Genomic DNA, 10,837 nt, shown 5'->3' on the forward strand with positions numbered 1-10,837 from the left:
CTTTGGTGGAAGTCGTGACAGGGACTATCATTTGTTTTTCAACAGGACAATGACTCAACACACCTCCAGGCTGTGTAAGGGCTATTTGACCATGAAGGAGAGTGATGGAGTGCTGCATCAGATGACCTGGACTCCACAATCACCCGACCTCAACCCAATTGAGATGGCTAAGGATTAGTTGGACCGCAAAGTGAAGGAAAAGCAGACAACAAGTCCTCAGCATATGTGGGAACTCCTTCAAGACTGTTATGTAAAGCTGTATTCAAGGCAAAGGGTGGCTACTTTGAAGAATCTAAAATATAAAACTTTTTTTTTAACACTTCTTTGGTTACTACATGATTCCATATGTATTATTTCATAGTTTTGATGCCTTCACTATTATTCTACAATGTAGAAAATAGTTTTAAAAAATAAAGAAAAACCTTGAGTAAGTAGGTGTGTCCAAACTTTTGACTGGTACTGTAAATGTGCACATTCTTGTGTAGGTAGTCTGTCTGTCTGTCTGTCTGTCTGTCTGTCTGTCTGTCTGTCTGTCTGTCTGTCTGTCTGTCTGTCTGTCTGTCTGTCTGTCTGTCTGTCTGTCTGTCTGTCTGTCTGTCTGTCTGTCTCTCTCTCTCTCTCTCTCTCTCTCTCTCTCTCTCTATGTCTCTCTCTCTATGTCTGTGTCTTTCTGTATGTCTCTTCTGTTTGCTTGTCTGCATGCCTGTTTCTCTGCTCCTTTATGACAATCAATGTATCTTTTAATTTACTGTGTGTTTCTGTCTTTTATGTCACTCTCTCTCTCTCTGATTGTCCATCAGTCTATCCCTCTCTCCCTGTCCGTCTGTCTGCTCTGCTACATCTGCAGCCCACGGTCCACTGCCTACAGTACCTGTCTGTTTGTCCCAGAGGAGTGCCTCTCCCAGTTGAGCTGATGTATATTTGATGAGAGGGTGCCGCGGTCCTGCCACTGAGGAGAGGAGAGCCAGGCGTTTGCTGGGGAATAATGGCTGCAGCCTGAGCCTGCTGCACCCCGACACCATCACCATGCTCAGGTTTCTGTTTCTGACTCACAGTCAACGAGACTCCTTCGCCTATTGTGGGGCCTCCGCTTTGACAGGGCTTGGGTTTCACAGTTCCCTCTGTGTCTCACTGACACACACATACACACATGCATGCACACATACACGCACACACGCACACACACACACACACAGAGAGAGAGAGAGAGAGAGAGAGAAACACACAAAACACGCCTGGGGTTTCAGATCCCCAGTTTGAGCGACCATGCTATCTGAACACCCTGATAAAGCTTCAACGCTGATTTATAATAATATAGTAACACTTCTTGTTGCACTTTCACCACTGGTACCTGGAATCAAATGGCACTTTGTGACACTTGTTTCACTAACTGTAACTACAATTACTGTAAAGTACCATTTCAGCATTTAATTGCTATGCAAAAGTAAGAGAGTTAAGAATGTACCATAAGCTCACTCCACAGCTAGCTTGAAATGTTCTGGATGAACTTGATATCCGGTAACAATGGTGCCGTGACTCGGCTCTCCAGTTTGAGGGGTGAATTTAGCACATGTGGGTGTGTGAAACGTACTCCTCAGCCTGTAGTGTCCCTACTTGCGGCAGCAAATAGCTAGCTTTTCACATGGCGCTGACTGGTAAGACCCTTCAGGAGGCCAGTCATGTGTGCTAGCAAGCAGGGTTGGGGAGCAACTGATTGCCTTACTTGTAATGGACTAGAAAAAAACTGCAACTATAATCCTTTACATTACCAGCTAAAAATATTGTATTTGGATTACAGATACTTTTGAAAAACTATAGGATTACTTCTTAGATTACTTTGAAATTCAGAAAGTATGTGTGCAAAAAAGACACGATGACACCTTTCCCTGAACAAGACAGTTAACCCACTGTTCCTAGGCCGTCATTGTAAATAAGAATTTGTTCTTACCTGACTTGCCTAGTGAAATAAAGGTTAAGTAAATAAAAATATTTCACAAAGACATTCAAATCAGCATTGAAAAAAGGTGCAAGTTTAAGTTTGTTCCACCTGACCTAGTCTGACCACAAGTCAGAGACCATACAGACCAAATGGGTTTAATGGATTGCAGGAAATGAGCAGGAATAGGTTTTTGAAGGTGTCACGTTCTGACCCTAGTTCTTGTGTTATTTGTTTGTTTTAGTTGGTCAGGACGTGAGTTGGGTGGGCATTCTATGTTTTGTGTTTCTAGGTTGGTTTTCTGTGTTCGGCCTAGTATGGTTCTCAATCAGAGGCAGGTGTCGTTAGTTGTCTCTGATTGAGAATCATACTTAGGTAGCCTGGGTTTCACTGTTGTTTTGTGGGTGAATGTTTCCGTGTCTGTGTTTGTTCGCCACACAGTACTGTTTCGGTTTTGTTCACGTGTATTGTTTTGTATTCATTGAGTGTTCAGTTTATGTTTTTAAATAAACAACCATGGAGACTTACCTAGCCGCATCTTGGTCCGATCCTTGCTACACCTCCTCTTCAGATGAAGAGGAGGAAAACCTTTACAGAAGGCTACAGTACTAACTAGGTCTTCCAATGGTGAGACTACTGTTGGCATCTAAAGATAATGCATCCAACTTGAATTAAATCAAATAAAATGTATTTACAGTGGGGCAAAAAAGTATTTAGTTAGCCACCAATTGTGCAAGTTCTCCCACTTAAAAAGATGAGAGAGGCCTGTAATTTTCATCATAGGTACACTTCAACTATGACAGATAAAATGAGAAAAAAAATCCAGAAAATCACATTGTAGGATTTTTAATGAATTTATTTGCAAATTATGGTGGAAAATAAGTATTTGGTCACCTACAAACAAGCAAGATTTCTGGCTCTCACAGACCTGTAACTTGTAGCTCTGTAGCTCTGTAGCTGTAGCTCATCTGTCCTCCACTTGTTACCTGTATTAATGGCACCTGTTTGAACTTGTTATCAGTATAAAAGTCACCTGTCCACAACGTCACAGTCACACTCCAAACTCCACTATGGCCAAGACCAAAGAGCTGTCAAAGGACACCAGAAACAAAATTGTAGACCTGCACCAGGCTGGGAAGACTGAATCTGGAGTAAGCGGCTTGATTTGAAGAAATCAACTGTGGGAGCAATTATTAGGAAATGGAAGATATACAAGACCACTGATAATCTCCCTCGATCTGGGGCTCCACGCAAGATCTCACCCCGTGGGGTCAAAATGATCACTAGAACGGTGAGCAAAAATCCCACAACCACACGGGGGGACCTAATGAATGACCTGCAGAGAGCTGGGACCAAAGTAACAAAGCCTACCATCAGTAACACACTATGCCGCCAGGGACTCAAATCCTGCAGTGCCAGACGTGTCCCCCTGCTTAAACCAGTACATGTCCAGGCCCGTCTGAAGTTTGCTAGAGAACATTTGGATGATCCAGAAGAAGATTGGGAGAATGCCATATGGTCAGATGAAACCAAAATATAACTTTTTGGTAAAAACTCAACTCGTCGTGTTTGGAGGACAAAGAATGCTGAGTTGCATCCAAAGAACACCATACCTACTGTGAAGCATGGGGGTGGAAACATCATGCTTTGGGGCTGTTTTTCTGCAAAGGGACCTGGACGACTGATCTGTGTAAAGGAAAGAATGAATTGGGCCATGTATTGTGAGATTTTGAGTGAAAACCTTCTTCCATCAGCAAGGGCATTGAAGATGAAACGTGGCTGGGTCTTTCAGCATGACAATGATCCCAAACACACCGCCCGGGCAACAAATGAGTGGCTTCATAAGAAGCATTTCAAGGTCCTGGAGTGGCCTAGCCAGTCTCCAGATCTCAAACCCATAGAAAATCTTTGGAGGGAGTTGAAAGTCCGTGTTGCCCAGCAACAGCCCCAAAACATCACTGCTCTAGAGGAGATCTGCAAGGAGGAATGGGCCAAAATACGAGCAAAACCTTGTGAAGACTTACAAAAAACGTTTGACCTCTGTCATTGCCAACGAAGGGTATATAACAAAGTATTGAGATAAACTTTTGTTATTGACCAAATACTTATTTTCCCCCATAATTTGCAAATAAATTCATAAAAAATCCTACAATGTGATTTTCTGGATTTTTTTTCTCAGTTTGTCTGTCATAGTTGAAGTGTACCTATGATGAAAATTACAGGCCTCTCTCATCTTTTTAACTGGGAGAACTTGCACAATTTGTGGCTGACTAAATACTTTTTTGCCCCACTGTATAACAGACTGACCCTATCCCCCCGACACATAAACTACTGCAGCATAAATACTGGAGGCTGAGACAGGAGGAGTCAGGAGACACTGTGGCCCCATCCGATGATACCCCTGGACAGGGCCAAACAGGCAGGATATAACCCCACCCACTTTGCCAAAGCACAGCCCCCACACCACTAGAGGGATATCTTCAACCACCAACTTACCATCCTTAGACAAGGCCGAGTATAGCCCACAAACATCTCCGCCACGGCACAACCCAAGGGGGGGCACCAACTCAGACAGGAAGACTACGTCAGTGACTCAACCCACTCAAGTGACGCACCCCTCCTAGGGACGGCATGGACGGCATTAAAGCTTGCAGGTAAGGGCGACAGCAATGTTGTAGCATACAGGAGATACAGATATCACCTGGCCTTTTATTGATATCTACATAGCATTGATGTGAATCACACTGCGGCTCTCTCAATTATACGCGGCTTTATGGATTGTGGATGTTGTGAATGGCTGTTTACAAATGTATAAATGTAGCCTATGTAACCCAACAATTTCATTAAAGAAGTGCTTATCAATCATTGCCTATCAATCATTGTTTTTGCGACCCGTGGACAGCCAGTGAAAAATGTGTCGCTGCATAGTGTGGTTCCCAGCCTACACGGAATACAAGTTTGAGGGAATTCCTCTCTTCTAAACTCTGTGGTGTTGTGCTCCACATACTGTCAAAAACAAGTTTAATTTCAAAAGACCACGAGTGGGGCTTTTAATTGCTCAATCCAATTTGTGCCGATTCAGTATTTGTTCCACTGGCCTAACATGCCTGCTCAAACTTGTACAGTTTTAATAGGCTGGACTTCAACAGCTGAAATTATCAAAATATGAAAGTGTCACCAAGACACACAATAGGCCGGCGATAATTTTAACATTGCTTTGATGCGATTGGCACAATCAGTCCTCTATGACAACAAAAACATAAACAACAGAGTAGGCTAATAAGTCCGTAGGTTTGCGGTTATCTTCATGTTAAATAATTTTTCTGATCAATGTTTCCAAGTCATATTCTTGAAGATCAAGGGGTATTTAATCAATTGTAATGACTAGAAATCTGACAGACTTTGGTTTGAATTGTAAAGATATCCTAATCGTATTATTATCTGTATTGAAGGAGAAAGCAATGGGTTAGAAACATACCTAACCCATGAAGTTAAATGCAACATTAATATATGACCAGATATGTAAAATATAAAATAGATGTCATTCAATTGTTAATATTCATTATTATCAGTGGTGGAAAAAGTACTCAATTGTCATACTTGAGTAAAAGTAATAGGAAATGACTAGTAAAAGTAAAAGGGAAAGTCACCCAGTAAAATATTACTTGAGTAAAAGTCTAAAAGTATTTGGTTTTAAATATACATAAGTATCAAAAGTAAATGGAAGTGGTAAAATGTACTTAAGTATCAAAAGTAAAAGTATAAACCATTTCAAATGACTCATATTAAGCAAACCGGACAGCACACGTGTCTTCTTTTTTTAGACAGATAGCCAGGGGCACACTCCAACACTCAGACATAATTTACAAGCAAAGCATTTGTGTTTAGTGAGTCCGCCAGAACAGAGGCAGCAGAGATGACCAGGGATGTTCTCTTGATAAGTGTGTGAATTGGACCATTTTCCTGTCAACAGGTAACGAGTAAATGTATGGAGTAAAAAGTACATTATTTTCTTTAGTAATGGTAGTGAAGTAAAAGTAAAAGTTGGCAAAAATGTAAATAGTAAATTGAATGACAGGTACCCCAAAAAACTACTTGAGTAGTACTTTGAAGTATTTTTGTATTCTAATGACTCTTAGTAAGAAAGTAATCTAAAAGTAACTGAAACTAATCAGATTATGTGCCAGAGTTTGGGTAATACAAAAGTTAAGTTACTGAATACAATTTTGGACAGGTAACTTGTAACTGTAACGGATCACATTTAGAAAGAGACCTATACAACCCTGCAAGCAGGGCAGAGGACCTGGTTTCAGTGTGAGCCATCTCAGGAGGAAGTGGTACTTGCTTAACAAGCAGCGTGTGACTTCTGTAACAGTGGTGACTTGGATGAGCAGTTGGGCTCAGCTTGACAGCTGGGGTCGCTGTGCAGTGGGTTTAAAGGGGGTGAGTGTAAGCTAGCTTGAAATGTTGCGGATGGAGACATCCAATTTTTACCTTTTGGGTGGCTCAACCCATTGGAACCAGAACTTTCTATAAAATCTATAACTATTCAACATTGACATGATATTTATAAGAGAAAATGTCAGGAAGAAAGCCCCCAGCCCCACATCTGTGATGGGGGTTTCTAGGAGAGCCCTGCCCAACAGGGTGGGGCAGACAGGGGCATGGGGAACCATGCCTAGAGTGGTGGTCCATCTCCATCACTATCTCCTCAGCCTGGCTGATATTGGCTGTGATTGACAGCACTTGCTCTGTTGACCTGCTGTAAAACAGTACATATTTCATCATCCTCCCTGTGCTTCATATCCATTCTGACCTGTTTATTCTTTAATTGGGGATCCCATACTGTGGTTTGCACCACAAAGTAAATTAACTATGATTAATGTATGTATTAATTGCTAGAAAAGAAAAGGGAATGGTGTCAGGGAGGATTATTGTTTGGTCGTCCATCAATTCATAATTGAACTTTAACAGAAGCTTGTCTGAATCCACTGTTCACTGGAGTTATTTCACTGCTGGCTATTATTTATATTTCATTTCAGGTATCACTTTGGAGTTTTTTTGTTTCAGCAAAGGCAAAAAAAATTCGTTAGACCATCGAATGTTAATTGAAAAAAAAGCATATTACAAAGTTATGACAGAAATTAGGACATCGAATAAATGTCAACGGATCCAATAGAAAGCACAGCAATCTGCACAAAGCGTGTTGTCGGTCTGAGAACCAGCCATTGCACCTGTCAAAATCAAACTTCCAATCGTTGCCTCGGAGTGGGTGGTGGTTTTCACTCAAGAGGCGTGGTTAAATACACAATTCCCAATAACATTTGGAGACAATGGGGAAAGGAGGGGGTGATGACCCACCGTTGGGGCGGGGCCAGTAACACAGCGTTATATTTTAGGTGGCTGCTAGGTAGCATCCATACTAAAGCCAAAAGCGGAGGAGTCCGAACGGATAGAAAGAGACCTACAGGGGAGCAGGCAGGAGGTTTAAACCTGTCATCGTTAGCAGCACTACCATCACCCTCAAACAACCAACAATTATATCAATTTGTTTAATCCTGAGACGTTTCTAGTAACAACGGACCAACACGGAGCCAAACGAGGAAGACGGAAAACGGCCCTCACTAACTTCTGCAATCATGATGTCAATGAACAGCAAACAACCTTTCAGTATGCATCCCATACTGCACGAGCCGAAATACACCCCTCTTCAATCGAGCTCGGAGGCCATCCGGAGGGCATGCATGCCCACTCACTCGGTGAGTTACTTGACATTCAAATTATCCAATTATCACGAATGAAAGGTATATTCTCATAGCCTTAACGTTTTAATGCCAGGTGCACAAGTACAGTGAAATGCCCTTCTTGCTAGCTCTAAACCCAACAATGCAATAATCAATATAAATTGGAGGGGAGAATAGAACATGTGGAATTGTGTAAAACAACTTGCTAAATGCTTTGTATTTACACGAAAACCATGCATTGTCAATATCGTATTGTTAATATAATGTTTTCAGTCAGTCTCATGTCAAATTCGTCTTATTCCATGGTGCAGAGAAATTATTGAAGAGGATTGAAATATTCATTATTAACGAATAATCAAAAGTGATGGTGCAGTTGAGGATTTGGGCATATGAATAGTTGGGTTTATAGTCATGTATTGGTACATTACATTAACTTAACGATTTGATATTATGGATGATAAATTGCTTATTGTGGATAATGTAATTTATAGTCTTTCCACAAAAGGTAAACATTTCAAACCTCTTGCGTAATGCATTTCCATTTTAAAAACAAACTGCCTGTTTGGGCAGCATTAATAACCTGTCTCCTCTCTGCTTCCCCTGCTCCTCTCCATCGCACAGCTGCAGGGCAACATCTTTGCCGGCTTTGATGAGACTTTACTGCAGAGGGCTGAAGCGCTGGCAGCGGTGGATATCGCAAAGAGCCATCCTTACAAGCCAGACGCGACTTACCACACCATGACCACCATGACCAGCATGACCTGTACCCCCACCTCGTCCTCGGCCCACCTCCATCACCCATCCGTGCTCACCTCGCACCACCACCACCACCCACATCACCAGGGCTCTCAGGGCCTGGATGGCGACCTTCTGGACCACCTGACCCCCGGCATGTCCATCTCCCTGGGAGGAATGCCCGGCTCTGACGTCTGCTCCACGGCCTCCCATCCGCACGCCCACATGTCCGCAATCAACCACATGCAACACCACCATCATCATCAACAGGCCATGAACATGCACCCCCACAGCATGGGTTCGCACACCTCACTGGGCGGCGGGGGGGACTCAGAGCCAGACCCCAGGGAGCTGGAGTCCTTCGCAGAGCGGTTCAAGCAGAGGCGGATCAAGCTGGGGGTGACGCAGGCGGATGTGGGCTCGGCCCTGGCGAACCTTAAAATCCCTGGGGTTGGTTGCCTCAGTCAGAGCACGATTTGCCGGTTCGAGTCCCTCACCTTGTCTCATAATAACATGGTGGCCCTAAAACCCATCCTGGAAGCTTGGCTGGAGGAGGCAGAGAGGGCGCAGCGGGAGAAAATGACCAAGCCGGAGATTTTCAACGGAGGAGACAAGAAGAGAAAACGTACCTCCATCGCTGCTCCGGAGAAGCGCTCTTTAGAGGCATATTTCGCTGTGCAGCCAAGGCCCTCGTCAGAGAAGATTGCAGCGATAGCCGAGAAACTGGACCTCAAAAAGAACGTGGTCAGGGTGTGGTTTTGCAATCAAAGGCAAAAGCAGAAAAGGATGAAGTTCTCTGCAACACACTAGGCCAAAGGCAGAGCAAAACTTTCATCGAATAGACAAATCAGAAACAAATAGGCACACGGCTAATGTGGCCAATCGAGGCTGGCAGACAAGATGCGCTTCGCTCCTTTGAATTGGATAAAGACTTGAAAACCAATATCCCCCGGGGCAAAACGTAGGCTATAACTTTTGACATTTAAAACTCAACATATCGACGAATACAATAACAGTGAAACAGGAGATCGAAGTCATCATACTCTTGAGTCGGAAAAGAGAAAACCCACCCCTTAACTCATGGCAATTATTGTACAAAAAAATTGAAATCGAATAATACTTGTTATTATTCTCTTGAGTCAGAATAACTGTTTTATATTTATCATTGTACATTTTTGTGAATACATTGCACCTGTTTGTGTGAAGAGCGCATCTAGTTCGTTATTTAAAAAAAAATGTTAATAGTCAAATTGTTGTTTGCAGAAGATGCTTAGGGCTTAATGTTGTCATCATTATGTGTCTCAGAGATGGTTGCCTCTCCGTAACACGGGGGTATTACTGTAATCCATTGCATGGTTTACTCATAGGGCGTTATGTGTGAATTTATAGTTCTAAAAACCCATCTGAATGCATTGCAATAAGAGAGCATACACACGGGCAAACGCACGTACACGCGGACATACACAGTATACTTCTCTGTGTCTACCTCATTACCCTAGTGTTGGCACATTCATGGTCATTTTGGACTGTATGAGTATAAAACACACAAAAATAATCGTTTATTCGTTTTTCGTTTTTTCCCCACAAAGTTATGGTTGAATTAGATGACTCACAGATATGTCGGCTAAACATGGTGTATGTCTGTACTAATTTCACTGCAATGATGCTTTGACAATCAAATTATTTAGAATAATTACGTTGTAAAACTGCCCTTTTCTGTCCTCACATGGAAACGAAAATATTTGTGTTATTATTATTATCATTATTGGGCCATGGATGGAAGTAATGGTTACATTGCATTCCCTGAGTTCAATGCACTTTGTAGATATTTTAAACATGAGCAATTGTTCACTTATTTATATTTTCACAATTTTACTTAGTTAGGTTTCTTTTTATTAACTTATTTATTTGAACTTAATTTATTTACAATACAACGTATATTTGTGAATATGTGCTTTAATGTGTCTGTGTAAGCGACAGAAACTAAAATAAACCATGCACGTTTTACCTCATCTTCTCCTATAAGTTATTTTGGGGTAAATATATCAACAATCTCCATTCGATGTCTGTTCGTCTGCTAGAATGGAAAGCAGCTGGTGCTTTGAAATGAGAGAACACTCTCGTGATGGGAGGTTGACGGATCAGTTCTAGAGTGGAACAATTTAAATCTGTTTCTGATTTTGGTGGTGGACAGAACTTGATGAAGACTACGTCAATGATCAAACCAATTTGTATGAATGAATGATTCCATTCGATATTGAACAATGATAATATATTATGATACATTCTGATTCAGGTTTTGTTTACATTGGTTTGTTTCAATGAGAAATAACATTTAGAATAAGCCATAATGGGAGGGAATACATCATCGAGTCTAGATTAGGCCTATAATATTATCACTACCAAATGATTTGCCTACGTT

At 41.9% G+C, this 10,837-nt stretch overlaps 1 protein-coding gene across 1 annotated transcript; it reads left to right on the plus strand.

The window, feature by feature from the left end:
* Window positions 1-7,355: 7,355 nt before the first annotated feature.
* Window positions 7,356-10,427, plus strand: LOC109892109 (brain-specific homeobox/POU domain protein 3-like). The gene is made up of 2 exons (XM_020484526.2): window positions 7,356-7,695; window positions 8,302-10,427. The coding sequence occupies exons 1-2, from the start codon at window positions 7,576-7,578 to the stop codon at window positions 9,223-9,225; spliced, it is 1,044 nt and encodes a 347-aa protein (XP_020340115.1). The 5' UTR covers window positions 7,356-7,575; the 3' UTR covers window positions 9,226-10,427.
* Window positions 10,428-10,837: the final 410 nt, after the last annotated feature.

Source organism: Oncorhynchus kisutch, linkage group LG6, assembly GCF_002021735.2.
Source record: "Oncorhynchus kisutch isolate 150728-3 linkage group LG6, Okis_V2, whole genome shotgun sequence".
NCBI lineage: Eukaryota > Metazoa > Chordata > Actinopteri > Salmoniformes > Salmonidae > Oncorhynchus > Oncorhynchus kisutch.